Source organism: Trichomonas vaginalis, chromosome IV (genome assembly GCF_026262505.1).
Source record: "Trichomonas vaginalis G3 chromosome IV, whole genome shotgun sequence".
NCBI classification, from domain to species: Eukaryota; Parabasalia; order Trichomonadida; family Trichomonadidae; genus Trichomonas; species Trichomonas vaginalis.
The window spans coordinates 36,084,874-36,112,281 of record NC_067206.1 but is presented as its reverse complement, the minus strand read 5'-3'; the positions used below and the strand labels follow the sequence as shown (position 1 = coordinate 36,112,281).

The window sequence follows — 27,408 nt, the reverse complement described above, 5'->3', positions numbered from 1 at the left end:
ATCTTATCCAGAAAAAATAACTTGATCAATACCAAATGATTTTTTTAACTAGTAAATAAAGTATTTTCTTTACACACACATTGTATATCATAGTTTTTTTTTTTTTGGTTTCGCAAAACATCCAAAAACAAATATGCTATAAAAGTGACAATTTTAGCAAAACGAAACCCTTATTTAGTATCATTTGATTTTATTCCACTTTGATAGGTGTATCTTTCTATTTCGACAGGTTTTCCGTCAAATTGTTCTAGAGATTGAATCTTTTGTTGTTTTTGATCATTATTTTTGTCTTGATTGCTATCAGGGCTGTCAATCTTTGGTATGAAAGAAGGTGGTTCTGAAAACTTCGCGTGATATCTGTAAAATGGACAATAAAGATGATAAGGTTTATTTTTCATAGATAATTCAAATATAGCTTTATGAGGATCCCCCTGTAGAAGATGTTCTTCGATATCAAACGTTTCGAGAAGCAATTGTTTATACTCAAAAAATTTAGATATATCGCAATTTAAATCGACAGATTTTGGAAAAATACTCTTTTCGATTGGTTCTAATAACATTTTCGCAATTTTAAGCATTCTCCTCTCAACAGAATTTTCAGACTTAGTTTTTCTTTGTGAAAAACGTTTAACCATTGGTGTGATAGATTCATCATATGTGTAAACTAGTTGAAGATAACCTATATTATATTGCTTATCTATGAAATAATAGTCACATCCAACGAGAAAATCAACATTTTCACTGTCGCATCTGAATGGTATTATTGGAAACGTGTATTTAATCTCGAAATCATCCCCTTCTTTACAATCGGGAACTATTTTCTTATTTATTTCAAATTCTCTGCAAATTTCAGGAAAATTCTGAATTCTTCTGAATTGACGAATGCAATAAACATCTCTGAACAAATCTTCTTCTGTATACGGTATATCTTGTTGTAAGTTATAATGAGGTATTTGACGACATGAACATGTACAACCCATTTTTTTCCTTTTCAGGGTGCCTTATAGACGATAGAACTCCCTCAGAAAAATTTTAAATGCCAATTTGGGTGCCCCGAAATCAATTTTTTTTTATGAAAAAACAACTTTGCGAAAATATGACCCTCATCAAGTAAGAAATCTTTTCTCAATACAAACCAGTAATTTTAATATATTGTATTAAATTTACAATATTTATTTTGACAAAAATAACTTCTCAGAAGAAAATAATTCCACAATATATACAACATAGTCGTTAGCATCATTCTCATTTATTCGGTTTACCTTTAATTTATTTTTTTTGTGAAATTAATTATTCCAATTACGAAACAATGCGAACAACATCCAGTAAAAACTTCTTATATTGTGATATACTATTTGAGTGACAACAATATATGTCAAATTCAAAGGCTCGAAAGTAAAAAAATTGTTCATATTTATAAATCTGATGATTACAATGTAAAACAGGTTAGCAAAATTCCACTCATATCTAACGTCCTATTTTATAATTGGTATGGAATTACATTGGACAAGTCTGAAAATGTCGAAAAGTTTAATTTAAGTGATCTTGATATTCATACAGAAAATACAATTTACAAGGCGATTATGGATAATAACAAAGAAAGATTCATACAATTCATTGAAAGAGATAAATTTGATAAAAATCAAAAGCATTATAACATTTTATATCCAAATACTTATTCAGGATATTCATTACTTGAATTATGTTGTTACCATGGATCAGTTGATTGTTTCAAGTTATTAAGAACGAAATTTAACTCAGACATAACTCAAACATATTTACGATTTTCATTTTTAGGAAGAAATCAAGAGATTATGAGTGAATGTTTGAAATATCAAACTACAAATAAAGAATGCATGAAGTATGCAATTATTTCACACAATATTGATTTTGTTACATTTTTGATGAATGAATATAAAAATTGATATATCTGCATGTGGAGAAAATAGAAATCTTGAATCATTTTTAGTTTATTTCGATCAAACAAATGATTTAAAGAAATGTTTTGTTTATTCGTCAATATTCGGCATAAATTCTCTTTGCGAATAATTCCTTTCACTTGGTGCAAAAATCAATGATAAATATGATTGTGGATTAACTGCTCTTCAGAATGGAGCAAAATATAATAATAAAGAAACAGCAGCACTTCTTCTTTCAAATCATGCAAAAATCAACGAAAAAGATAAAAAGGAAAAAACAACTCTTCATTATGCTACAGAATTTAATAATAAAGAAACAATAGAGCTGCTTCTTTCACACGGTACAAAAGTCAATTGGGCAGTGAACTTTTATCACAAAGAAATAACAGAACTTCTTATTTTAAATGGTGCAAATATCAATGAAAAAGATAGAAATGGAGATACAGCTCTTTCACTTGCAGCAAAGAGTAAAAATAAAGGAATACTATTACTTCTTATTTCATATAATACAAATATCAACGAAAAAAATAAATTTGGAAAAACAACTCTTGATTATGCATCAAAAGGGGAGAACAAGGAAATAGCCGAACTTCGTATTTTAACGGGTTCAAAACAAAAATAGTTCACAAAAGTTTTTTTTTTGGATATGTTTGAATAGTGTACATAGCTATTACATTGCCGTGTGAAAGAAGGATTTCTTATTGGAAAAGTATTTTTATTAAAAATGGTCTATGAAATATTTATATATCCATTCAGAAAATAATCTCTAAAATCTCTAAATTAACTTCGGAAAATATTAAAAATTTAATTTGCATTCACACATTAAATATTACACTTCTGGACCTGAGATATTGCGAATAGTATAACGTGATATGCTTATGATATATCACTTATCTAATTCTTATTCGTTATTGTTCTCGATTGACAAAAAAGTAAATTTTAATTTGTTTACAGAAAAAAAAATTTTTATAACGAAGGAACAGATTGTTTCCATTTTTCATATGCCTGAGTTGCCAAAGCTTTCTTCTCTTTGTTTGTGACAAAGACACGCATCATAGACTGAGAGAAATAGACAGGATTGATAGCAGAAATTTGGTCTTTTGTAAGGAAAATCTTTTGATTCTCTTCTTTCCAGAAAGGAATGCAAAGCAAAGGATGGCGATCGCGTGTTAATCCATATCTAAACCTAGATGATACAACACGGATGTCATCTGTTGTCAATCCGTCGACTTTTTCGACGATATCTTCTTCGATACTCTTTGGATGGCGTTGGCTGTACTTTTCTCCACCGGAATTCTTTGGAGCAATACGTACTTCGCCAATAAACTTGTAAAGATCGCGTCTGATGATTCGATCTGAGATATTTTTCGCTTTTTCTCCGTATTCGTTCAACTCTACTGAATAAAGGATACGGTCATCGTACTGAACGAAGACATTTGGATCCTGCGTAAGTTCTGTAATGTCGACTTTCTCAAAGAAGACGTCGAAAATATCCATAATCATTAATTCGATTGCTTGAACAACTCTGTGCTTGTAAACCCGCTCTGCCATATCATTGAAGTTATAAAAGAACATTTCGATTGTTGGTATTTCTGAAAACTTCCAACAAAGTTGATCATCAATTACACGGCTGTTATAAATAAGTCTGTCATAAATGAATGAGCCAGTATTCAATGCACGATTCATATCACGTGAAAGGTAGTCGAATTTATTAACATCAATGTCACATTGCTGATTATGTACGATTGAAGCTAAATATTTAGGAAAAGTGTTGTATTCGTCGCCTTTTATGTATTCACATGCTGCATCTAATACATCAGATTCGATGTTTAATGAATATTTTTCGTTGATTAATTTCAAAATTTTTGCTGACATTTCTGAATGCTTCCAATACGGATTCTCTTGAGCAACTGCTTGGTCAAATACATAACTGTACGGTCCTTGGCCAAGATCATGACAGAGAGCAGCAATAATAACTGCTTTTTCGTATTTCTCGAGAATATTTAACTCTGGCTGAGTCTTCTTGAAATGATTCATCCATACACCTGCAAGATGAGCACAACCAAGAGAATGCTCGAATCTGCTGTGATTTGTTCCCGGATAAACGTACACAACTCCACCAAGTTGATAAACATTTCTTAATCTTTGAAATTCTGGTGTGTCAATGATAGGCCAGCAATATGCAGGAATAGAGAGAGGGCCATAGATCTGATCCTGTGGTGAATGACTCCTCATTTTTTTATTTTTTTCAAAATTATTTTTACAAATATAAAAGTGACAAATTCAAGAAAAAATTCCAAATGATCATGCATTCTGAGAGTTTCATTGATAGTTGCAGATTAGGCGTGGGATGTTATGTCTATATTGATTGCTGTGAATGCTCTATTGTGCAGCATAGATTGCGAATTGTAAATATAGCCATAAGATACTAGCTCATGAGTTGTGTGTCAGCTCCACGGGTCTATTCCATGTGTGTTCTCAAGCCAAATGACTTCTTTCCATAAGATTTTTAATTGAATAGTTTACACTAAAAAATGAATAGGAGGAGAAGAAAAATACATTATCGCTCTTACTATCCATTATTTATTCTGATTTTCATGTTGAAATGGCCTGATGTAGGCTGCTCAATATATCATGCTGTTCAACTTCCTGATAAAGTCGATGGCCATAGAGAATGGTACGTTCCTAATGACTTTTTTGTAGAATCTATCCATTTTAGAGAGAAAACTAATTATTCACAGAATGCAGTATTTATTTTCGGAAATTTTTCGAATAATTTCAATTCATCAAGAATATATTATAATAATTCATGGTTTAATGGCTCAATTGCTCATCTTCGGAATGTAATAGTTACAAATGCATCGTCTCCAATGGATCACAATACGCTTTACCTCTTTGCTTACAAGTTTCGCTTTGATTTCATTTGGGGCATTCCAAAAGGTAAAATAACTCATGAATACAAAAGTGCTATATGTCTTGGACACTCTGCCGTTCAAAACTATTACGGACACTTCTTCTTTGACATGTTAAATCCATTAATTTTGTTCCCACAAGAAATTGTGAACAAGTCAGTTATACTAAACGTTCCAAAATACTCTCACGGGGATTCCGGGATATTACTTAAAGCCATTGGAATTCAAGATTGGCAAATTAAGTACTGCGATGGAGATTTTTCGTTTGTTCATGATTACTATTGTTGCTATGCTCCAGTACCTGGTATATGGCACCTATCAACGACCATCCAAAATGTTTCAATTTCATTGAAAAAATTTTACAACACGTCAGACGTGAAACCATCGAAATACGTATTGTCGAATAGAAAGAAGACCAGATATATTTACAATTTTGACCAACTCGTTAAATCCGTGAAAAAACATCTTCCAGAATTTTCTTGGGAAGTGGTCGAAGACGGCCTATCTGTAGAAGAATCAGCAAAGGTATATAGTACAATTCTGTTTATGTATACTATAACCGGATCCAACTTATGTAGGTTATATTTTATGAATCCAGGCGGTTGTGTTGTTGATGCTCAAGCGGACTATAATGATTTCGCCATGCAGTCTATTGCTCTTGTTAATGGCTTCAAAATCGTTTGCTATCGCTTGAAAGATTTTTATCATGATAAAATTAATAAAAAACAGACAAGAGTCAATGTAAATATCACAGAAGCACTTTATTACATTGATTTCGGATTGGCAAAAATGAAAGAATGAAAAAAAAATTATTTTATTTTTAATTTAGTTGTTTGTATTTATATTATATTATGTTGTTAGTTTAAATGATACAATTTATTGACTTTTTATTATATTTTGGACACAAATTCAAAATGTTTTTTTTTATATTGTATGGTATTTCAGTTTTTCATTCATATCTTCACATTGCTTGTTCCTACTTAAATGCAGTTATTCCAATAATATGTCAAGATCTATTCTTTTCACAAAATTACGCCTCACAAATGATAACTTTGCTCACATTATATCTAAGGATTTGAACCTCGGTTTTTGAAGCTATAATTTAAAATTTGGCTTTGATAAAATACACGGTACCAAAAATTTGGATCTAGAATTTCAAAGAATGGACTGATTAATATTGGGAGTATGCGCTAATCTGATGTAAAAGGTTTTAAATTCATAATCACATAAATTAATCTAATAAAGTGATATCAACTTTAGCTTTGGCTATTACGCGGCAGATATAGAATCAATATTTAAATATATCAAATAAAAACATTTTATTTTAACAAACAATATATAATATATAATACACGCATATATGATAGAAGTGTACAGCAAGTTTCTTATCTGTATTTGTTTGGCTTAGTCTTGAAATTCCTAAAAAGTTTATAATCGATTTTGTTCGTTGTTAAATATCGATCAACCTCGAAGTAAATTTCATTAGATTTGTTACAGTGGTTATAAATATCACAGCCATAAACTGTTAAATAATGGGTTCCGAATTTAGCATAGTTTGGAATGTCAAATTGTTCAATGAAATTAGAAGGAGTTGAAATGGTTTGTGTTGAACTAATGTTATATTCATCATCATATGATATATATAGTGAAGATAAAGATGTTTTGTCGATATGTTCATATGTGATGTTGATTTTGATAGTGTTGAGACGCATGAATTTATGATGAGTAAGATTATTGATTTTGAAAATTGGTGAGTTGTATTGATATGAGAAGTTCAATTTGCATATTGATGAATTTTTGTTTGTTTCGTCTGTTGCCCAGATAGTTATTGTATGACTATTACTTTCTGGAAAATCTAATGGAAATTGAACTGGAATATTTAATATGTGAATATATGTGTCATTGATTGGATAATTGATCGATTGTGATTCATAATTACCATCGAACTTGTAGAAAAGAGTGACATTTCCACATCGATCTTCATCACGCAGACTGCCTGCAATAAAAATTGATCGACCGTCATTCTTCTTGTACTCTTGATTGTTTAATGCTGAAATAGAAAGAACTGGTGGATTATATTTGTAATTAAATAATTGAAATTTTGTATCTGCTTTATTTGAGTCATCAACAGCTGTAATAATAAGTTTATGAGTTGATTCACTAAGATAAGATGGGAATAGTAAATCAAATGTGAATGGTTGAGGATTTACATTTGAAATTTGATATTCATTGCTTTGAATGAAAATATCATCAATGAAACATTTAATTGTAACAATACCAAATCCATCTTTGTCAACAACTTTGCCTTCAACATGAATACTATTGTTATTGCCACGCCAATATTGTTCATTTATTGGTGAAGTGATTGTGAGTTCTGGTTTATTATAATAATAAATAAACACAATTCTTTCTGTATTTGTTTGTTTGTTTTTTTCATCATAACACCATACTGAGATGTGATGACTTCCTTCTGATAAAATTGTAGGAAGATTAACTTCTTCTGAAAATGAAAATGTACCTTGTGAGTTGATATTTCCATTTGTTAATGTTTTGATATCTTGTTCATCAAATCTATAATTAATATAAATAGTCCCTGCACGATCTGCATCATTAATTATTCCACTTATGGTAATTGTTTTATTTGTTGTCCGATATAAGTTAATGTTTGTAGGGGTTGTAATAGAAAGAACAGGAGAATTATACACATATGAGAAATTAAATTTGAAAATTGATGATTTTTTGTATTTTTCATCTTTTGCCCATAAAGTTATTGTGTGACTATTACTCTCTGGAAAATTTTGTGGAAAATAAATATAAAAGTCATTAGTAATTTCGTTATTATTGGAAATAGTGTATTGATTTAACTTAATGACTTGAAAATCATCAATTTGATATAAAAGAGCAACACTACCACTACAATCGTTATCTCTAATAGTTACGTGTATATTAAAAGTTTTACCATCATTCTTCTTGAATTCACTATTGTTTTCTGCTTGAATATAAAGAACTGGTGGATTATATTTGTATTGGAAATAAAGATCATATGTTGGGCTTGTTTGCTCATCTTTTACTGCATAAATGTATATAGTATTTGAGTTTTCAGGCAAATTACTTGGAATATTTATTTGAATGTTGATAGGTGAAGAAGTTCTTTGGATATTGATTGTGAAATTATATAAATTAGTCTTATCGTAATTGAAATAATAATAAATAATTACGTTTCCTTGGCCAATTGGAGCATTTAATGTCCCTGATAATGTGACATCTTGGCCACTGTTCTGTCGAATTACATCAGGGTTTATTTTTAATTCTGATAGTGATGGAGGTATATTTGGGGGATTTATAGAAAATTCTAAAGTTTCCGTATATGAACAGTCCCAATCATTATCATATTTACACGCTTTCACACAAAAATAGTGTTTTCCTAAATTTAATGTTGAAATATCATAAAATAGTCTGAAATCTTTTGGTGGATAAAAACCGTGAGTATATTGACTGATTTCATCAATATAACAATAAACATCAGTGTAATCATTGGAATTATACATGTCTCTTACTGAAAATGTAACTATCAATTTTTCTGTTGTTTGATATTCAAATGAAGCTTTTTCTGCTCTTAAATTCTCAATTACATATTCTTTCCAACTGAGATTTTTCCTTTTTTTATTATTATATTTTAGTTTTAATTCTTTTTCACTCAAAATAGTTCTGTTATTCCATTTGATTGTAATTTCAATAATTTGTTCATTAGTATTGACAATATACGAAAAGAAATCAGTTGATGACATATCAAAATATTTTCGTTCATTATTGAAGATTATGAAAAATCCGAATTTATTTTGTTCAAAAGAAATTTTAGGATTTTTTATTGTAATATGTTGCTCGATAGAAATCACCTGCGATATATTTCTTCTGTTTACAACACAATAGTAAAATGATTTGTTATTGTCCCAAATTTCGAATTGGCAGCCTGCAAGTTCGATATTCCCGATATTTCGATTGGATATAGTAGCTGTTTCTGATCCAACTGAAAATACTGAAGAAAATTCAATATCCTTATTAAAATCAGCTATAAAACGAAGTAATGAAATCATATTTATCAGTTGTCACTTTTCTTGATACTACATCGGATTAAAGTTTTTGATCAATTTTCGATATTAGAAGGATTAAAATTCATAGATTAATCACCGTTATTCAACGGCAATGCTGAAAAGTAACATCTATAATTTCCAATTCAAATGTATCAAAAAGTGACATAAGATTTTATAAAAAGTGACAAGATCTAAAATGATTGATTTAGAGAGAGCAGTGGGAGGAGCGAAGGGTATTACAGAGCTTTATGAATTTACACAAACAAATCAAGTTGCTATAATACAATTTTCGGTCGATAATGGTATTAAACCACAAATTTTGATAAACCAACAAGAAGGCTCGATATATGTTATTTCTGGTGAAAATAATGTAATTATTTCGGGGCTTACATACGGAAAATTCTACAAATTCGAAACAATTGTCGAAAATAATAAATACGTAATCAAATTAACGAAAGAAAATACAGATAGATGGCCAATTTTGATAAAAGCACCATCAATGAGAGGAATAGATAACAAATCCCTATATCTAATTGGCGTTTACAATGATGGTTGTGCCAAATACGAAGAAGCTTACAAATACTACTACTTAAGTGCGACTAAAGGCTTCGTAACAGCTATTACAACGGTTGCTGATATTCTTTTATCTGATTACAATAACTACGGCGTTAAAAAAGATGTAGATGCAGCATTAAAATTACTTAGAACAATTAAACCAGTAGACAGAACTACAGAAGTTACGCAAACACTTACAACAGATTATATAAGCCAAAATAAGAAGGAAGAAGCTGTTAAAGTGATGAAAGAACACTTATCTGCAAAAGAAGACTTAATTGTCAGGTTTGACCTGGCAAAACTACTTTCTCCTATCGCTGGCGGAATTGGTCCAGCAACAGAAGCAGTTGAATCCCTCAAAATCCTTGTAAAAGCGGGAAATCCTGAAGCAATGCAGTTATTAGCTCAACATCTATACAAAGGAATAGGAACTGTTGAGTGCAGACAAAAGGCATTGGAACTGGATGCACAGGCATGCGAAATTAACCCAAATCTTAAAAGAATTTACGGAAATAACGGAATTTATCAAAATATAGCAATTGCATCAGCAACTACCTTCGCTTTTGCTGGTGCTATATATTATATATGGAATATGCGAAATAGACATTAATTTGTAATTTAATTTTTTATGAATAAAAATTTGTTGGTTTATAATTCAATAATATCAATCAAATCATATCAAATAATATTATTTTAAGTAGTTTATTTATATATACGAGTAACAGATCAATGAAAGATATAAAATTAAATTTCTTCTTTCTCAACAATTTCTTTAAGCCTGTTAATACAAGATCCACATATTTTTTGTACGTATAGGTATCAAATCAATAACTTATCTCCCCTTCATAAAATGATTCTGAAATTCAAAAACTTGTGAAGAAAAATTAATCAGGTCTTATCTTTAATATTATGTTGTGTGGGAATATGCTATGTCAAACCATAATATTAAGTCAGAACTATAAAAAAAAATCTAAAATTTGTAAGTATATAATTATATGACATTTATTTCTTTAAATTAGTAAATAAATAAGAATAAGAAAATGCACTTGAGGAATTTTTGATATTTTTGACATTGATTTTATGTGTTGCTAAATATGGTACAATTTCAATGCAAATTTCATTAGATTTGTTACAATGTTGATGAATATCACAGCCATAAACTGTTAAATAATGGGTTCAACATTGTTCAATGAAATTAGAAGGAGTTGAAATGGTTTGTGTTGAACTAATGTTATATTCATCATCATATGATATATATAGTGAAGATAAAGATGTTTTGTCGATATGTTCATATGTGATGTTGATTTTGATAGTGTTGAGACGCATGAATTTATGATGAGTAAGATTATTGATTTTGAAAATTGGTGAGTTGTATTGATATGAGAAGTTCAATTTGCATATTGATGAATTTTTGTTTGTTTCGTCTGTTGCCCAGATAGTTATTGTATGACTATTACTTTCTGGAAAATCTAATGGAAATTGAACTGGAATATTTAATATGTGAATATATGTGTCATTGATTGGATAATTGATCGATTGTGATTCATAATTACCATCGAACTTGTAGAAAAGAGTGACATTTCCACATCGATCTTCATCACGCAGACTGCCTGCAATAAAAATTGATCGACCGTCATTCTTCTTGTACTCTTGATTGTTTAATGCTGAAATAGAAAGAACTGGTGGATTATATTTGTAATTAAATAATTGAAATTTTGTATCTGCTTTATTTGAGTCATCAACAGCTGTAATAATAAGTTTATGAGTTGATTCACTAAGATAAGATGGGAATAGTAAATCAAATGTGAATGGTTGAGGATTTACATTTGAAATTTGATATTCATTGCTTTGAATGAAAATATCATCAATGAAACATTTAATTGTAACAATACCAAATCCATCTTTGTCAACAACTTTGCCTTCAACATGAATACTATTGTTATTGCCACGCCAATATTGTTCATTTATTGGTGAAGTGATTGTGAGTTCTGGTTTATTATAATAATAAATAAACACAATTCTTTCTGTATTTGTTTGTTTGTTTTTTTCATCATAACACCATACTGTGATGATATGCCTGCCTTCTGATAAAATTGTAGGAAGATTAACTTCTTCTGAAAATGAAAATGTACCTTGTGAGTTGATGTTTCCATTTGTTAATGTTTTGATATCTTGTTCATCAAATCTATAATAGATAGTAACACTCCCTGCACGATCTGTATCATTAATTGTTCCACTTATGGTGATAGTTTTATTTGTTGTCCGATATAAGTTAATGTTTGTTTGAGATGTAATAGAAAGAACAGGAGAATTATACATATATGAGAAATTATATCTGAAAATTGATGATATTTTGTTTGATTCATCTTTTGCCAACATAGTTATCGTGTGACTATTACTTTCTGGAATGTTACTAGGAATTTGTAGATAAGCTCCAAAATTAATTTCTTCATTATTGGAAATAGGAAATTGATTATATTGACTGGGTACATAACTATCGAATTTATAAAAAAGAGTAACAGTTCCACTACCATCGCCATCTCTGATAATTGCGTGAAAATTAAAATTTTTACCATCATTCTTCTTGAATTCACTATTGTTTGCTGCTTGAATATAAAGATATGGATTATAATCCATATGGATTATATATGTATTGGAAATCCAGATCAACTTTTTTACTTGTTTGTCCATCTTTTGTTGCATAAATGTGAATAGAATTTGAGTATTCTGGCAAATCTCTTGGAATATTGATTGCGTAATTGAATGGTGATGTAGAATCATGGATAGTGATTTTGAAATTATATTTTTTAGCAATATCGTTGTTGAAATAATAATAAATTGTGGCTTCACCTTGATTACTAGATGTGCTTAATGTCCCTGATAATGTGACATCTTGATCACTGTTCTTTAGAATTACTTCATGATTTAGTAATAAATTTGATAGTGAAGGAGATCGATTTGGTTTTATAGTAAACCATATAGGGTATTCATCGGTACAATCAAATCCTGAATCACACGCCATCAAACATAATTTGTGATTTCCTTCACTTAATGTTGAGATATCATATACTTTTGTGAAATCTTTTGGAGGATTAAAACTTTCAACTGTTTGGTATTGCATGCTATCAATACCAGAATAAAGAAAAGAAATATAACCATATTCTGGATCCTCAACTACAGAAAACGTAACTTTCAATTTTTCTGTTGTTTGATATGTAAATTCATTCTTTTCTAGATTGACTTTTATAATTTTTAAAGTATTGGCAAGGGTATTTTTCTTTTTATTATTATTATATTTCAGTTTTAATTCTGATCCACTCAAAATAGTTCGGTTATTCCATTTGATCGTAATTTCGAGATTTTGTTCATTAGAATTAATGTTATATGAAAAGAAATCGGTAGATGACATATCAAAATATTTTCGTTCATTATTGTAGATTATGAAAAATCCGAGATTTTTTCGTTCAACAGAAATTTGAGGATTTTTTATTGTAATATGTTGCTCGATAGAAATCATCTGCGATATGTTTCTTCTGTTTACAACGCGATAGTAAAATGATTTGTTATTGTCCCAAATTTCGAATTGACAGCCTGCAAGTTCGATATTTCTGATATTTCGATCTGATATCGTAGCCATTTCTGATCCAACTGAAAAAGCTGAAGAAAATTCAACATCCTTATTCAAATCAGCTATAAAACGAAGTAATGAAATCATATTTTTCTCCAAATGTCACTTTTCCAATTTTTTCATTACTTTCCGATAATAAAATTTCGGACTTATTTTCCGGACAAATGTAATCAAACTCAATAAACTACTCAAATGCATTCCGAAAAATCACCAACGGTGCGTATTTTGTTTGATTTTGAAAAGTGACCTTTCTCCATTGATTTGAAACTGAGAAGCCAATTAATGAGTTTTGGTTACAACATCTCAAAATATATTTCGACATGAGTGCACTACTGCATGATATTTATTTGAAAGTAACAAAACCAATTCAAACCCTCTGTTTTATAATTATTCCATATTAATCTAAAAAAAAATATTCCATATTTATCTAAAAATCATCGAAGAAATATTGTGTGTATTTTTCCTTTATGGTAAACAAATCTAAACGGAAATTGTTATCTGGTCTAATCGATTTGCTAAAATTTGACTGTTTTATACTGCTAGATTAAACACTTATAGTCAATACAAGACCATGCCAATTGATTTTTCATGATTTTTGTATATCTAAATTGCGATTATAAAAGCATTCATTATTTTTCGATTTAATTTTCACATTTGATTGAATTCGCATTTCGACATACTATTTTGAGCTTTATGAAGCAATATGACAATCAAAATGACAGTTCGATGTCAAAACGGTTGAATTTTTTTTATTCACATTTCAAAAAAAATTAATAAAATGTTTAGTTCTTTAGTTAAAAAGATCACAGAAAGTCCCTACCAGGATTATTCAAACTTCCAACGCACATTTGATTCCAATAACAACTTCAATAACCTTCTTCGTACAAATTATGCGGCTGCATTTGGTGAAAACTACAACTTCTTCCAAGACAAGCAAGTTGAAGACATCAAGCAAGTATACATCAAACTAAAGCCAATCGGAGGTGAATTACTTGAGTTACACGTTGGCCAGATGGACTTCTTACAAGAATATTCACTTTTCTGCCATGAATTAAAGAAAATCCTAGAGACACAGAATGCTAAGCTTGCTGAAAAAGAAAATAAAGAAAAGATTCAGCAGAAAATGCAAGATAGATTAGATTCCGATCAAAAGAAGCTCGATACAGCTAAATCCGCAGGAAAAACCGAAGCTGCAGCCAAGCTTGAAAACACTGTTTCTACTGATGAAGCTAATTTAAACGATGCAAAGGCAAATGCTCAAAAAGCTGAACAAGATTACAATAACTACATGGAAGAATCGAAGACAAAGTTCCCTGCCCTCTTCGTTGATAAGACTATTTCACTAGTTCGTAAATTACAAGCATCTTCGCAGAAGAATAACCAAATTGGTAGTAAAATACTTGAAGTTGCTCAGCAATTCCACGACTTCGATGATCCAAGCTCTAAGGCATTACGTGATCGCTTGGAATTGTGGAATCAAACAACAGTTTAAATTATGTTTCGATTAAGTATGATCAGAACATTATATCAGCATATTAACACTTTCTCTATAAACTGATTAGTTTATATTTCTAGATTTTTTGAAATAAATGTCATGATTTTTTAATTTGAAAAATTATTTTATAACAAAGAAAAATTTCTTGTTGTTTTCTTATTGTTGATTTGAATTTGGGAAATCTAAGCATTTTTCTTGATTTTCAAATTCAATATTCTTTACAAGTTAACTTCAAAATGCCAATAGCCCTAGTGTTCCGTTTAAATAGCTGTATATTTCAAGTTTTTGACCCTTAGTCAAACAATGTAGAACTGAAATGTGATGATTTAATCAATTTTAGTGAAATTCAACATATATATATACACTAAGGATAACGTTTGGAGAAATAACGGCTGGGGTCTCGAAAATCCAAGATATAAGCTTATATACATAGGTATTAGATCGAATTATAGAAATACTAAAATTTCAAGATTCTTCACGCCGGTAAAAATAAGATTTGATGTCTGAAAACCAGCCTCTTCCTGAGAATTTCAAAGGACTCATTGATAAATATAAGTTTTATATTGATGCAATTGATGCCCTCTATCGTCTGAAGACTAGAAATGAGGAAGAAGTAAATGATGTTTATAAAATTGTCAAAACAAATCTTATTGATTCAAACATCTATACTCCAAAAGATATTATCAAAATAATAAATAACGTGATTCAATACCGATTTGGCTATCTTAAGTCATTTTTGATCTTAGGTAAAAAGTTTGACGAAAATTACACGATTAAACAAGATCTATTGGCCATCCATGAAGAACAATCTATTCACAGAGCAATTATCTATGATGATATAAAGTCATTTATATCATTTACAGAAATGAATGGTTTTAATAAAAATCAAATGATTAAAAACACTTTTAATTCACCTTCAACTGATGACGGTTATTCATTACTCGAACTATGCTGTTATCATGGTGCAGTTAATTGTTTTAAGTTTTTAAGAACAAAATTCGACTCAAAAATCACTTTTCTTTGTCTTCAATTTTCATTTTTAGGAGGAAATCCAGATATAATGAGTGAATGCTTGAAATCACAAAAGCCAAATTTTGGTAGCATGACATATGCTCTTATTTCGCATAACATTGATTTTGTTACATTTTTGATTAATGAATACAAACTCAAGATAATTTTAAATCCTTGTGTTCAAAATCATAATCTTCAATCATTTTTAGTTCATTTGGAACTTACAAAAGATATTAATAATTGTTTACTTTTTTCACCAATTTTGAACATTCCATCTCTTTGCGAAGACTTACTTTCTCTAGGTGCAGATGTCAATTTCAAAGATCGATACGGATTTACAGCACTTCATAATGCTGTCAAAAATAACAGAAAAGAAATAATTGAACTTCTTATTTCTCGTGGTGCTGATATCAATGTAAAGAATGGTTCCTATGCATCTCTTCTTCATTTAGCAGCCAGAGAAAATTATAAAGAAGCAGCAGAAGTACTTCTTGATCACAATGCAGATATTAATGCACTTGATAGCCATAAATATACACCTGTTCATATTGCAAAAATAAATAACAGTAAAGAAGTATTAGAACTTCTTATTTCTCGTGGTGCAGAACCTACAACAAAGTAAAACATTATAAAGTAGAAAATGATAATTGAGGATATTGAGAACACCGTTTCAATTTATTATAAAATGATTGTACCCCCCAATAAATATTTTCCCCGTCGATTTGTAAAGTTCCCCACTTTTCGCAAGCTTACAATAATGTTAGTGAATACTGTGTCAATTTCCACTTAATTTATTGAATACTTTACAATTTTTAACCACTTTTGATTTTGTTTTGTATTGTTCAGACCCTTTTTCACCAATTGAGAACCAATATATGAGTTAAATATTAAACTAAATGAGATTCCACTAAGCTAGGGAAGAGATTATACATGTTCAAACTATAGTTTGTGCTTCATAAATTTTATTTAATTTTTGAGAAATATCAATGACCTACTAGATTCTTTGCCACAGATATCTTCATGATAACATCAATCATTTTATGTACAAGTCACACAATTTATATAGATTCGCCAAAATTATATCTTCAATCAGAATCCATACCCTGCACAAGAACATGAAATGCACATCAAGGACGAGTTATAATTTTTGATGAGTTTTATTCAGTTCTTAACTCATCATTTAAAAAAATTCAACGTAAACTATTCAAAATTTGATGATGTAGGAAGAACGATAGTTTTTTTTTGGATTCGGGTCAAATATGTTAAGTTCTGAGCAATCAAATAATGAAACTGAATTCAATTTTAGTGACATCAAGACAATTGAAGCATTTGAATACCCTAATCAAGCATCAAAAAAGATTTGGAGTATCAATTCAAATAATATTCTACATATATCTTCACAAATTATAGAACTCATTACAAATAACAAAATATCTATCCAATTGTCACTTCACCTGATTGATATTATTTCACAACTTCGTGATAAAGATATTAAATTATTTGCAGAACTTTACGAAAAGATATTAAACGAATTCTCATGCATCATCAAACCTGAAAATGCGAAATTAACGACGCTTCTACATTACAAAGGTTTCAAATTTGAATTTTTCAAACCTACAAAGAAAGAAGAAGAAATTCTCAATTTATATCCAACAGAATCTCCTTTATACTATATTGCATGGGATAAAGTTGATGACCTTAAGAGCAAATTCCCAAATATAGAGATTGATCAGAAAATTAATGAAATTACTCCATTTGACTATTATTGCAATCAGAACTAATTCAATTGAAATTGTGAAATTCTTAGTTGAACATGGTGCTGATGTTAACAAACAAACTATTCTCTTTCTTTTCATATTTATCATTATTTTATACAATTCTCATTCTTTTCATATTTATCATTATTTTATTACATTGTCTTTCTTTTCATATTTATAATTGCTTTATATCATTCTATTTCTTTTTATATTTATCATTGTTTTATGGCATTCTCTTTCTTTTTATATTTCTCATTGTTTTATTACATTCGCATTCATTTCATATCTATCATTATATAATGATGTTCTCTCTATGTTAATGAATGCCCTCTTATTATTGCAATCAGAGCTAATTCGATTGAAATTGTGAAATTCTTAGTTGAACATGGTGCTAATGTTAACAAACAAATTATTCTCTTTCTTTTCATATTTATCATTACTTTATAAAACTCTCTTTCTTTTTATATTTCTCATTGTTTTATTACATTCGCATTCATTTCATATCTATCATTATATAATGATGTTCTCTCTATGTTAATGAATGCCCTCTTATTATTGCAATCAGAGCTAATTCGATTGAAATTGTGAAATTCTTAGTTGAACATGGTGCTAATGTTAACAAACAAATTATTCTCTTTCTTTCCATATTCATCATTACTTTATAAAACTCTCTTTCTTTTTATATTTCTCATTGTTTTATTACATTCGCATTCATTTCATATCTATCATTATATAATGATGTTCTCTCTATGTTAATGAATGCCCTCTTATTATTGCAATCAGAGCTAATTCATTTGAAATTATGAAATTCTTAGTTGAACATGGTGCTGATGTTAACATGAAATATATTCTCTTACTTTTCATGTTTTTCATTATTTCATGACATTCTCTTACTTTTCATGTTTTTCATTATTTCATGACATTCTCTTTCTTTTCACATTTACTATCGTTTTATAACAATCTCTTTCTTTTTATATTTATCATTGCTTTATTACATTTTCTTTCTTTTCATATTTACCATTATTTTATGGTATTCTCTTTCTTTACACATTTAACATCATTTTATAACACTCTCTTTCTTTTTATATTTATCATTGTATAATGCAATTCTTTCTATGTAAATGAGTGCCCTCTTAGTATTTCAATCAAAGGGTATTCAATAGAAATTGTCAAAATTTTAGTTGAACATGGTGCTGATGTTAACATGAAACTTATTCTCTTTCTTTTCATATTTATCATCATTATATAGCATTCTCTTTCTTTTTATATTTTTCATTGCTTTATTACATTTTTTTTCTTTTCATATATATCATTATTTTATACAATTATTTTTCTTTTCATATTTCTCGTTGTTTTATGGTATTCTCATTCATTTCATATTTCTCATTGTTTTATTACATTTTCTTTCTTTTCATATTTATCATTGTATAATGCAATTCTTTCTATGTAAATGAGTGCCCTCTTAGTATTTCAATCAAAGGGTATTCAATAGAAATTGTCAAAATTTTAGTTGAACATGGTGCTGATGTTAACATGAAACTTATTCTCTTTCTTTTCATATTTATCATCATTATATAGCATTCTCTTTCTTTTTATATTTTTCATTGCTTTATTACATTTTTTTTCTTTTCATATATATCATTATTTTATACAATTATTTTTCTTTTCATATTTCTCGTTGTTTTATGGTATTCTCATTCATTTCATATTTCTCATTGTTTTATTACATTTTCTTTCTTTTCATATTTATCATTGTATAATGCAATTCTTTCTATGTAAATGAGTGCCCTCTTAGTATTTCAATCAAAGGGTATTCAATAGAAATTGTCAAAATTTTAGTTGAACATGGTGCTGATGTTAACATGAAACTTATTCTCTTTCTTTTCATATTTATCATCATTATATAGCATTCTCTTTCTTTTTATATTTTTCATTGCTTTATTACATTCGCATTCATTTCATATTTATCATTGTATAATGCAATTCTTTCTATATTAATGAGTGCCCCCTTAGCATTGCAATCAAAGCTAATTCAATTGAAATTATGAAATTCTTAGTTGAACATGGTGCTAAGAATGGATCATTCTAGAATGGAAAAAAAGTAAAAAGACGATCAAAATTCACTCAATTTCCACTTTTCTCTCCTTTTTTTGCATTGATTCGGCATGCGTTTTTCTATTGAAGTGTTTTTATTCTGGGCTCCTGCGCTTCGCTTGGAGCCCCAGAATAAAAGCACTGCCTTTTTAAAGCCAATAAACTAACTTTTGTCATTAAGGGTGGTAAAATTAAAGCACTTTTATATTGATATTAGATGATATAATTTTTCATTCATAAAAAAATCCACTCTAAAATAGCTCCTATGAATAGCAAATAATTTTTGAGTTGCATAATTCTATATTGAAACAATATATAGTAATACTGTCACATTATTTAAGAATTAACATTTCATTTTTTTTGATATATCTTTGAAGAAAATATAAAATAAATAAAGCAAAATGAATATCAGGCAAGTCCATGGAATTTGATTATTGCCATTAGATAAAGCTTAGTTTATGGATAGTTAACTTCGTCCATGGATTATGCTCATGTCCATGTACAATAATACAGTCCATGGTCTTGCCTATTAAATAAAAATATCAAAAGTTAATAGAGTTGTCTTTCGACATCTTTGCTTATTTAGATCATATTCCATGCTATTGATAGTTTTGTAGACGCAAGGAAAAGTAAGTCCAAAGTGTTGAGATACAGATAGTTTTGTCATTCTAGGATCAATTCCCTCAGATCTGTAGATTTTGTCCATTGCCTTAGTTCATGCATCACTTGGAGAAACTCCACTTGAAAAGACTTTTTCTCCTTTCTTTCCTATCAAAATAACAATAAATATATCATACTATCATTGATTTCACTTCTGAAGTTCTGAGAACATCTATTGCTTCTTGTTGCAAAATCCAACTGGATGAGATATCAATTTTCCACTATACAATTCACCATCATATATCTGTCCGAAATTCTCAATCGTCAATGAATCTCCTGCAGAAAATGGATGACTTGGATAGCTCTCGTCACTTTTCGGATTTTGACCAATGCAAAGGGTATCACTTATTTTGCTGGCAAAAGAAATACGACTTTTATTGTCCATTTCATTCAAAAACAATAAATGTGACAGATTGGACTGTTTGAAATAATTCATTTCCATTTTTGCATCATTTTTGAGTGATTTTATGATTTTTGATGGAATACAAACTCCTTCATTAATGCTCTTTTGAGTAAATACATATTTTATGATGCAATCAAAATGACTAATATTTTTTTATGTTTTTCTGATAAAATGTTTAGTTCGCTGATTGAATTTTCATCATTATCAATTCAAGGAGAGAAAAGATATTTAATAATTCAATCAATTTCCTATTTTGATTCTAATATTAGTTAAATGTCACAACTCATCATACAATTTGTTAGAATCTCCTACAATTTTTGATATATATTAGAAATAACAGCGTATAATATTTTTAGCATTGCAATATCGGGGAATATAGAGTGATGAGATAAATATATTATTCAATATGATGGATGGCGCGTGTACAGATTTGCACAAATCCAACGAAGTAAAATCCCTTTTTGTATTTACAGATTCCAGGATAATCGCATATCATGTTCGCAGCACAGTGTGGATGACAAATCCAACAGCCTCCTTCTGTACACATGATTTTTGTTTCAGATGCAAGTATCATTTGGCCCTTCCGTTTCTGATAATGTATTCATATTTCCAGGTAGCGAAAACTATTCTGTTTTTATATAAGTGTACTTTCACCATTTCTAGCCTGAGAAAAGGACTCATATTTATGGTATACTTTGTGAAATTGAATTCCTAAACAGATTGTCCAGTTAGGTTGCCATCTATTGAATTCAGTAGCCTTGAAAATAAAGAATACAGCATTTCCAGATATTTGATTCCGACTTATCGTCCTGTCCGATTATTATTGATTCAATCTTCTAAATTTTAATCGGTCAGTAGTATATGTGGAAGGGTTTTGTGACTTTTTTTGTAAACGTAAGAATTCATACAATATTGAGCGATTTTGTATCATTTTTTTAACATATGAAGTAAAAAATGTATGATTCTTACGGTTTTTATTCTTACGTTTTTGAATAAATCAAGATTTAAAAAATTTTCAAAATTGTAAGACATTTACACTCAGCCCAAACATAAACCATTAAAAAAATTAACATTGATTTTAAAATAATTTATTTTTCATCTTTTATAAAAGAAGCTATATATAGATGATGTCAGATATTCCACGATTAATTAAACATTGTTTAAATCCTGAATGGAATCAATAAAGTCATAATCAAAGACCTCATAAACGAGTAAAAGAAATTAGAAACTAATGATTATTTGAATTTATGAAATCAATTATTTGATTCATTCTTTCTTCAATCTCTTCTATTCTTTTTGTTAAATCATCTATTTTCATTAATGAGGTGATTCTTGATTGAGGAATAGATTTCAAACTAACCACCCCTTTTATTTTTGAAATTTTGAATCCATCAACTTTAAACATTTTATTCAATTTACACGTTGTCAATTCTTCAAATAATTTTTTATTATTAGCATAATAGTCATTAAATTCTTCAACAGATGAAAAAATTTTTATTTCAGTAATTGGTTTAACAACGTTTATTTTTTGTTGAACATTTTCACTTTCATTTATTTCTTCCTCCTCTGTTTCATTTATTTTTAAAATCGGTTTCATTTATCATTAAATAAAAATTAGAATATAAGTGATGAAATATATTTTTTTAATTAATATAGGGTGTCCAAAGGTGCGTTTAGCACAGCGCTCTATATGAGACTATTAAAGGAGATATATGCTGATTATAAATATATAATAAAAAATATGAATATATGTATATGATGAGTAAGTTGTATTTTGGCGCCATGCCGGGATATAAAATGAATTTTGAGACAAGAGGCGGTTTCGCGGGAAATTTTGGCGGGATTTTTTTCATTTTTTAATGAATCATAAAGAAAACATCCTCGCTCTTGCAAAAAAATGCAAAGACTGTAAAAAAATCTACGAGACATTGGTAAAATGCTTCGGTATGGTGCTCCTAGCTATTCCACTGTAACGTATCATGTTAGGATGTATCACTTCATGAACAAAAAGGCGCCATCATAAAAATGACAAAAAATCGCCGGATCAAAGAAAAATCAAAGCAATTCTTCAAGCGCTAGATGAAGACCCAAGAGCATCACTCAGAAGGATAGAGGAGATGACAAAGATACCACGTAAACAGTCAGTTATTATCTGCACAATTATTTGAACTACAAACTAGCGTATACACGTTGGGTTCCGCACAACCTTAATTCAGTTCAAAAAAAAATCTAGAGTCCAATCTTCGAAAGAGCTCCTCTCTATATTGGGTGCGTATCAATCCAAGAAGTTTCGCTTTTTAGTAACAGGGACGAGTCTTGGTTTAATATGCAACAGAAGCCAAAATCATGTGGATCCGAAGGATGAAAATCCGCAAACATTCCCGAAGAAAAAAATTACACACCAATGATGATGTTGTCGTTTTTTGGGGCGTGAAATGGCATCATCGCAATTGATATTCTTCAAAAACCTAATACGATGAATGCTCAGTATCTAATTGACAATGTTCTTACTCAAATTATCAATTCTGATGAGTTTGAGAAATCCAAACAACAAAACAAAAGTTTGCAATTCATTTTGATAATTCAAGAGTTCACAAAAGTCATAAGGTAATGAATTACTTGTTGGAAAACAATGTCAAAGTTGTTCCAACCCAATTTATTCACCTGATATTGCACCCTCTGACTTTTATTTATTCAGCACGCTAAAAAAGAGAGCTGAAGACGCGAATTCGCGAGTCCAGATGATCTTGAAAATTTTGTAAGAGAGCAATTTGAGCAATTTTCTCATGATGATTTAAAGCGTGTCTTTCAAGCCTGGATCGATCGCTGCGGAACGCGTGATTGAATCCAATGGTGATTATATTTAAATAAACTTTATATATATGTAACTTGTTTATTTTCTATTCGCAGTATTTCAGGTTTGTGCTAAACACACCTTTGGACACCCTATATTAAATCAGAAATGGCGGCAGGATTCTTTAAAAAATTATGGGATGGAATTAAGAAAGCTGCGGGTTGGGTTTATAAAAAGATTATTAAACCCGTTGCAAACTTTTTGGCACCAGTAGCGAAAACGGCAGGAACTATCATAGGTGGAGTATTAGGTACTAAAGCAGGTAATCCGGCGATGGGAGCACAAGCAGGTAACGCAGTTGGTGGAATTGCTGAAGGAATACTTAATAAAATAGGAGGTAGATAGTGGAAAAATAAATAATATTATTTTTATCTTAGTATCGGTTTAGTCTTTGATAAACTTTTTCTCCTTTATTTAAAATTTCTCTTATTGGGGCAGCTTTTGGCGTTATTGATTCAGCAACGTCACTAATTGCTTCTTTATTCTTAAATATCCAATTTGCCCCCTTCTTCAATGTTTCCCAAACTTTACTCGCTCCTCTTTTTACTCTTATCCCACAGTTTCTTAAATATACCTGCAGCCATAGCTTGATTATTTCATTAAAATTAAAAATTCATTTCATCTTTTAATTTTGATTTTTTATTTATTAATAAATGACGACTAACTATTTAGTGCCAAACACTAAACCGATTAATGGAAATGTATTTCATTCATTCGAAAAAATAAATGAAATATTCGCAAAGAATGACGGTAGAAGATATTATAGAGAACTTGAAAGTTCATGCTATGACTCTGATGCTCCATATTTTGATGATAAACAAACTCATTTAAGAATTACAAATCCAGCTATGATGTGAACCAATTAGGTGACACATATATTAAACGCAAAGTTAAAGCAACTCTAGTTTCAAATAAAGCTTTCACATGTGATGCCGCTTTTAAATGCATGCGTTTATTCGTTGGTTACAAATCATCAAATCAAAGCTTTAAACAATTAGAAGTAGAAACTGAAAGAGGTGATGCCGGTTATCTTCAGATGGATTGCGCCCGTGAATCTTTCGCATTTGCAACATATAAACCAAAATCAGAAAGGAAAGTTAAAAAGTTTGTTCATTCGTTATATAATAATGTTCAAAAATATGATAACTCAGTATGTGGTAAATATATTGACCCTTCAGAAGTTTTCAAGAAAGTAAATGAAGAAGTTGATGTCACTTTTGATATGATTATTCCGGTAAATGATTTGTTAGCATTTCAGGCGTTCGATGATTATCCTAAATCATTTGGTGATATCATTCTTAAATATTATGTTTTCAGGGATACTTTAGTATTTTGTCAGGTTGACCCGTTAAGAGTTGCTGATTTACAAAATTACGTTTATGAAAAGATAACTGATGAAAATTATGAAAAGATTATGAATCATGTTTATAAATATGATCGCAAATTCCAACAAATCGGACTTCCTGCCAAATTAATTACAAGCTTAGCCGCTACATCTGCTGACGCAACAGTTGATAACGTTATTATTTCATGCACAAAGATGGAAGTTTTAGAGGATAAATGCATTACACCAGGATACGGTTTAATTGAAGAATCAGTTAAAGCAATACCACGTTTATTTAGTAAGGAAGATCCATTCATGATTCCAGCTCAACATATTGACGTTCGTTCACTAAATGGAGGTTGCATCACTCCTGAAGGTATTAGCTCAGATTTCTCATACGCTCTTCATAATGTTACAGATGTTGTGTTAACATTTCCGAAGAATGCAATGCAAAGAACGGTTTTAGAAAATCCAATGCTTCGAGGTCTTCAGGTCACTATAGATTCCAGAAACTTCCCCGATCAAGCGATGACCACAGTGGGTGACATATTCTTTACACGTATGCTTCAAGCTTCTGATTTAGATGGAGTGAATGAATGCACAGAAGAATACGAGGACTCATTAACTAGACCACTGAATGATGATGATGGCATGCCATTAGCTAGAACATGGAAAGACCAAACTTCATTCTTATGCACTATTCCAGTTCAACGTGATGGAGCGGGTATATTCTTTGATGGATTAGAAACTTTCAACTCACAAGTTACAGTACAAGTGAAAGCTTATCCAATCATTCAGGGTGAAATGACACCTACTGTTCAAAGGTGACAAATCCTCCTCAGGTTTGGTTTACTAGGACTACATATTGGACATGGACACCGGATGAAGGTTTGAAATATCATCCAACAGGTACACCACCACAGTATAGAAGTTCATATGATGAAATATTGATGAATAAAATGTTTAAAATTATAAATTTATTTTTGATTAAATGGATTTAAATTCATCCACCCCTTATGAAGAATTAGCAGGAGTATATAATACATACATAGATGATATGATTAATGAAGCATTGAGTGATAATAGAAATGCTCTATCTAAGGAAAAATTAATGAAAATTCCATATTCTGAATGTTACTTAAATTCAATCACTGCAGCAATTGGTAAACAAAATAAAGGTAAAACATTAACGATATTAAAACAAATTATCATTATTGCTAACACTTCCCCCTTTCACATGTGTTAATTTATATCAACCGTTCAGGTTCACCTTCAGATGATACATTTGAATCTTTAAAGCATTTAATCAAAATTCCAATTATTTATTTATCACAAGAAGAAGCAGAAGATTATTTAAAAAACTTTTTAATGTATAAAGAATTATATAATACAATCAAGAAGCAAGGATTAGAGGATAAAATTATTGATAAACAACAGGATGAATTATTTGAAACACTTTCTATTTCAAATTTTGATAGAGAATTTTTGCATTCACTCATTTTTCTAGATGATGCAGTGAAATCAAAACTAATAACAAACGAGAAATCATATTTTAATCAGTTATTAACTCAATGTCGACACATTCAGTGTTCATTCTTTATGGCTGTTCAATATTTCAAAGCATTAAGCACAAACATTAAATCAAATCTATCAACACTTTTCATTTTCAGTGGGTTTAGTCGTCAACAGTTGAACGTTATGCTTTATCAAGTGAATTTACCAATGAGCATTAATGAACTTTACACACAATATCAGCAATTAGGTGAACATGGAAAAATAATAGTTGATTTAAATAAAGGAGTTGTTAAATTTGATTAACTTTTTATAATTAATTTTTATTTTTTATTTATAATTAAACATGACAGAAATAGCAAATCTTCTACAGGTTCCATTAAAACAAGGGACAAACAAAAGGGGTGCATATAATAGAACTATGAAAGTTCCTGATGGAATGAAAGAATTAGTTCATATTGTTGCTGGTCTTCAAAAAGATGTTAAACAAATGAGAAACGTTTTAACATTACCAGAAGCTCAAGCATATGCCAAACGTCATGGTCCAAATTGGGAAGCACACGAAGCAGACATTACGGGTCCAAATGGAAAACCTGATGGTATAAATGAAGTTTTCGTTACTGATGGTCAAGGTAATATTAAAGTCATAAATGGTTATAAATTAACTATATCTGATTATCCTAAACGTAAAGCATATAATGAACGTTATCCTATGCAATTTGATGAAAATGGAAAAGCTGTTAAACAATACATTGGAGAAGGTGAAAAGGTCCAATTAATTCATACCGTCATAATCCATATTCTTATTTCAATGAAGAATTAAATGCTATTGAAGAGGGACCGGATGGATTACCACGATATTCTAACCAGTTTGATGGTCAATATGCAAATATTAGACCTGAAATTTCAGCTAAGAAATTCTTTAAAGTTGCTTTATTTGATCCAGTTTTCGCAAATGTTAAAGATGAACTTAAACAGCAATTCCAACCAATTATAGTAGCAAGAATTGCATCAGGTGCTTTATCTCAAGCATTCAAAGATTTAATTAAGAAACCATTATATCAGCAACGAGGTTTAACTTATGATTTAGTTAAGGAATCAGATAAAAGAAAATTTGAGAAATCAGATGATTATAAGAATGCAATTAATGAATATATTCGGTCTATTAATTACGATGAAACAGCTAAAAATCA

General features: G+C 29.6%; 11 protein-coding genes and 1 pseudogene across 12 annotated transcripts, besides 6 other annotated features; 8 read left to right on the top strand and 4 right to left on the bottom strand.

Annotated features, from left to right (window-relative positions):
• Positions 1–170: 170 nt before the first annotated feature.
• TVAGG3_0230570 (uncharacterized protein) lies at positions 171–980 on the bottom strand (the record flags this gene model as incomplete). Its single annotated transcript, XM_001319938.1, has 1 exon — positions 171–980. One exon carries the CDS (start codon positions 978–980, stop codon positions 171–173), a length of 810 nt encoding a protein of 269 aa, XP_001319973.1.
• A 14-nt stretch (positions 981–994) lies between these two features.
• Positions 995–1,029: a mobile genetic element.
• Positions 995–1,029: a terminal%2Cinverted (terminal inverted repeat of Kolobok-1_TV transposon ID:TVAGG3_0013400).
• A 554-nt stretch (positions 1,030–1,583) lies between these two features.
• On the top strand, positions 1,584–1,925 carry TVAGG3_0230550 (protein of unknown function (DUF3447); the record flags this gene model as incomplete). Its single annotated transcript, XM_001319937.1, has 1 exon — positions 1,584–1,925. The coding sequence occupies one exon, from the start codon at positions 1,584–1,586 to the stop codon at positions 1,923–1,925; it is 342 nt and encodes a 113-aa protein (XP_001319972.1).
• A 940-nt stretch (positions 1,926–2,865) lies between these two features.
• Positions 2,866–4,167, bottom strand: TVAGG3_0230540 (dGTPase protein; the record flags this gene model as incomplete). Its single annotated transcript, XM_001319936.1, has 1 exon — positions 2,886–4,154. The coding sequence occupies one exon, from the start codon at positions 4,152–4,154 to the stop codon at positions 2,886–2,888; it is 1,269 nt and encodes a 422-aa protein (XP_001319971.1).
• Positions 4,168–4,467: 300 nt separating this feature from the next.
• On the top strand, positions 4,468–5,703 carry TVAGG3_0230530 (glycosyltransferase family; the record flags this gene model as incomplete). The annotated part of the gene is made up of 1 exon (XM_001319935.1): positions 4,517–5,632. The coding sequence occupies one exon, from the start codon at positions 4,517–4,519 to the stop codon at positions 5,630–5,632; it is 1,116 nt and encodes a 371-aa protein (XP_001319970.1).
• Positions 5,704–5,990: 287 nt separating this feature from the next.
• Positions 5,991–8,921, bottom strand: TVAGG3_0230520 (immunoglobulins domain-containing protein; the record flags this gene model as incomplete). The annotated part of the gene is made up of 1 exon (XM_001319934.1): positions 6,217–8,619. One exon carries the CDS (start codon positions 8,617–8,619, stop codon positions 6,217–6,219), a length of 2,403 nt encoding a protein of 800 aa, XP_001319969.1.
• A 197-nt stretch (positions 8,922–9,118) lies between these two features.
• Positions 9,119–10,087, top strand: TVAGG3_0230510 (tetratricopeptide repeat domain domain-containing protein; the record flags this gene model as incomplete). The annotated part of the gene is made up of 1 exon (XM_001319933.1): positions 9,119–10,087. The coding sequence occupies one exon, from the start codon at positions 9,119–9,121 to the stop codon at positions 10,085–10,087; it is 969 nt and encodes a 322-aa protein (XP_001319968.1).
• Positions 10,088–10,653: 566 nt separating this feature from the next.
• On the bottom strand, positions 10,654–12,114 carry TVAGG3_0230500 (immunoglobulins domain-containing protein; the record flags this gene model as incomplete). Its single annotated transcript, XM_001319932.1, has 1 exon — positions 10,654–12,114. One exon carries the CDS (start codon positions 12,112–12,114, stop codon positions 10,654–10,656), a length of 1,461 nt encoding a protein of 486 aa, XP_001319967.1.
• Positions 12,115–13,868: 1,754 nt separating this feature from the next.
• On the top strand, positions 13,869–14,711 carry TVAGG3_0230490 (uncharacterized protein; the record flags this gene model as incomplete). The annotated part of the gene is made up of 1 exon (XM_001319931.1): positions 13,884–14,597. One exon carries the CDS (start codon positions 13,884–13,886, stop codon positions 14,595–14,597), a length of 714 nt encoding a protein of 237 aa, XP_001319966.1.
• A 388-nt stretch (positions 14,712–15,099) lies between these two features.
• Positions 15,100–16,384, top strand: TVAGG3_0230480 (integrin-mediated signaling pathway; the record flags this gene model as incomplete). Its single annotated transcript, XM_001319930.1, has 1 exon — positions 15,100–16,233. One exon carries the CDS (start codon positions 15,100–15,102, stop codon positions 16,231–16,233), a length of 1,134 nt encoding a protein of 377 aa, XP_001319965.1.
• Positions 16,385–16,452: 68 nt separating this feature from the next.
• On the top strand, positions 16,453–17,451 carry TVAGG3_0230470 (protein ubiquitination; the record flags this gene model as incomplete). The annotated part of the gene is made up of 1 exon (XM_001319929.1): positions 16,871–17,392. The coding sequence occupies one exon, from the start codon at positions 16,871–16,873 to the stop codon at positions 17,390–17,392; it is 522 nt and encodes a 173-aa protein (XP_001319964.1).
• Positions 17,452–22,178: 4,727 nt separating this feature from the next.
• Positions 22,179–22,206: a terminal%2Cinverted (terminal inverted repeat of Mariner transposon ID:TVAGG3_0230450).
• Positions 22,179–23,474: a mobile genetic element.
• Positions 22,275–23,392, top strand: TVAGG3_0230460 (annotated as a pseudogene). Its single transcript has one exon. A coding segment is annotated over exon 1 (1,118 nt).
• Positions 23,447–23,474: a terminal%2Cinverted (terminal inverted repeat of Mariner transposon ID:TVAGG3_0230450).
• Positions 23,475–25,820: 2,346 nt separating this feature from the next.
• Positions 25,821–27,408: part of a mobile genetic element that runs on past the window's edge.
• TVAGG3_0230440 (uncharacterized protein) lies at positions 26,562–26,831 on the top strand (the record flags this gene model as incomplete). Its single annotated transcript, XM_051227321.1, has 1 exon — positions 26,562–26,831. A coding segment is annotated over one exon (270 nt), but the record flags the coding sequence as incomplete, so codon positions are not given.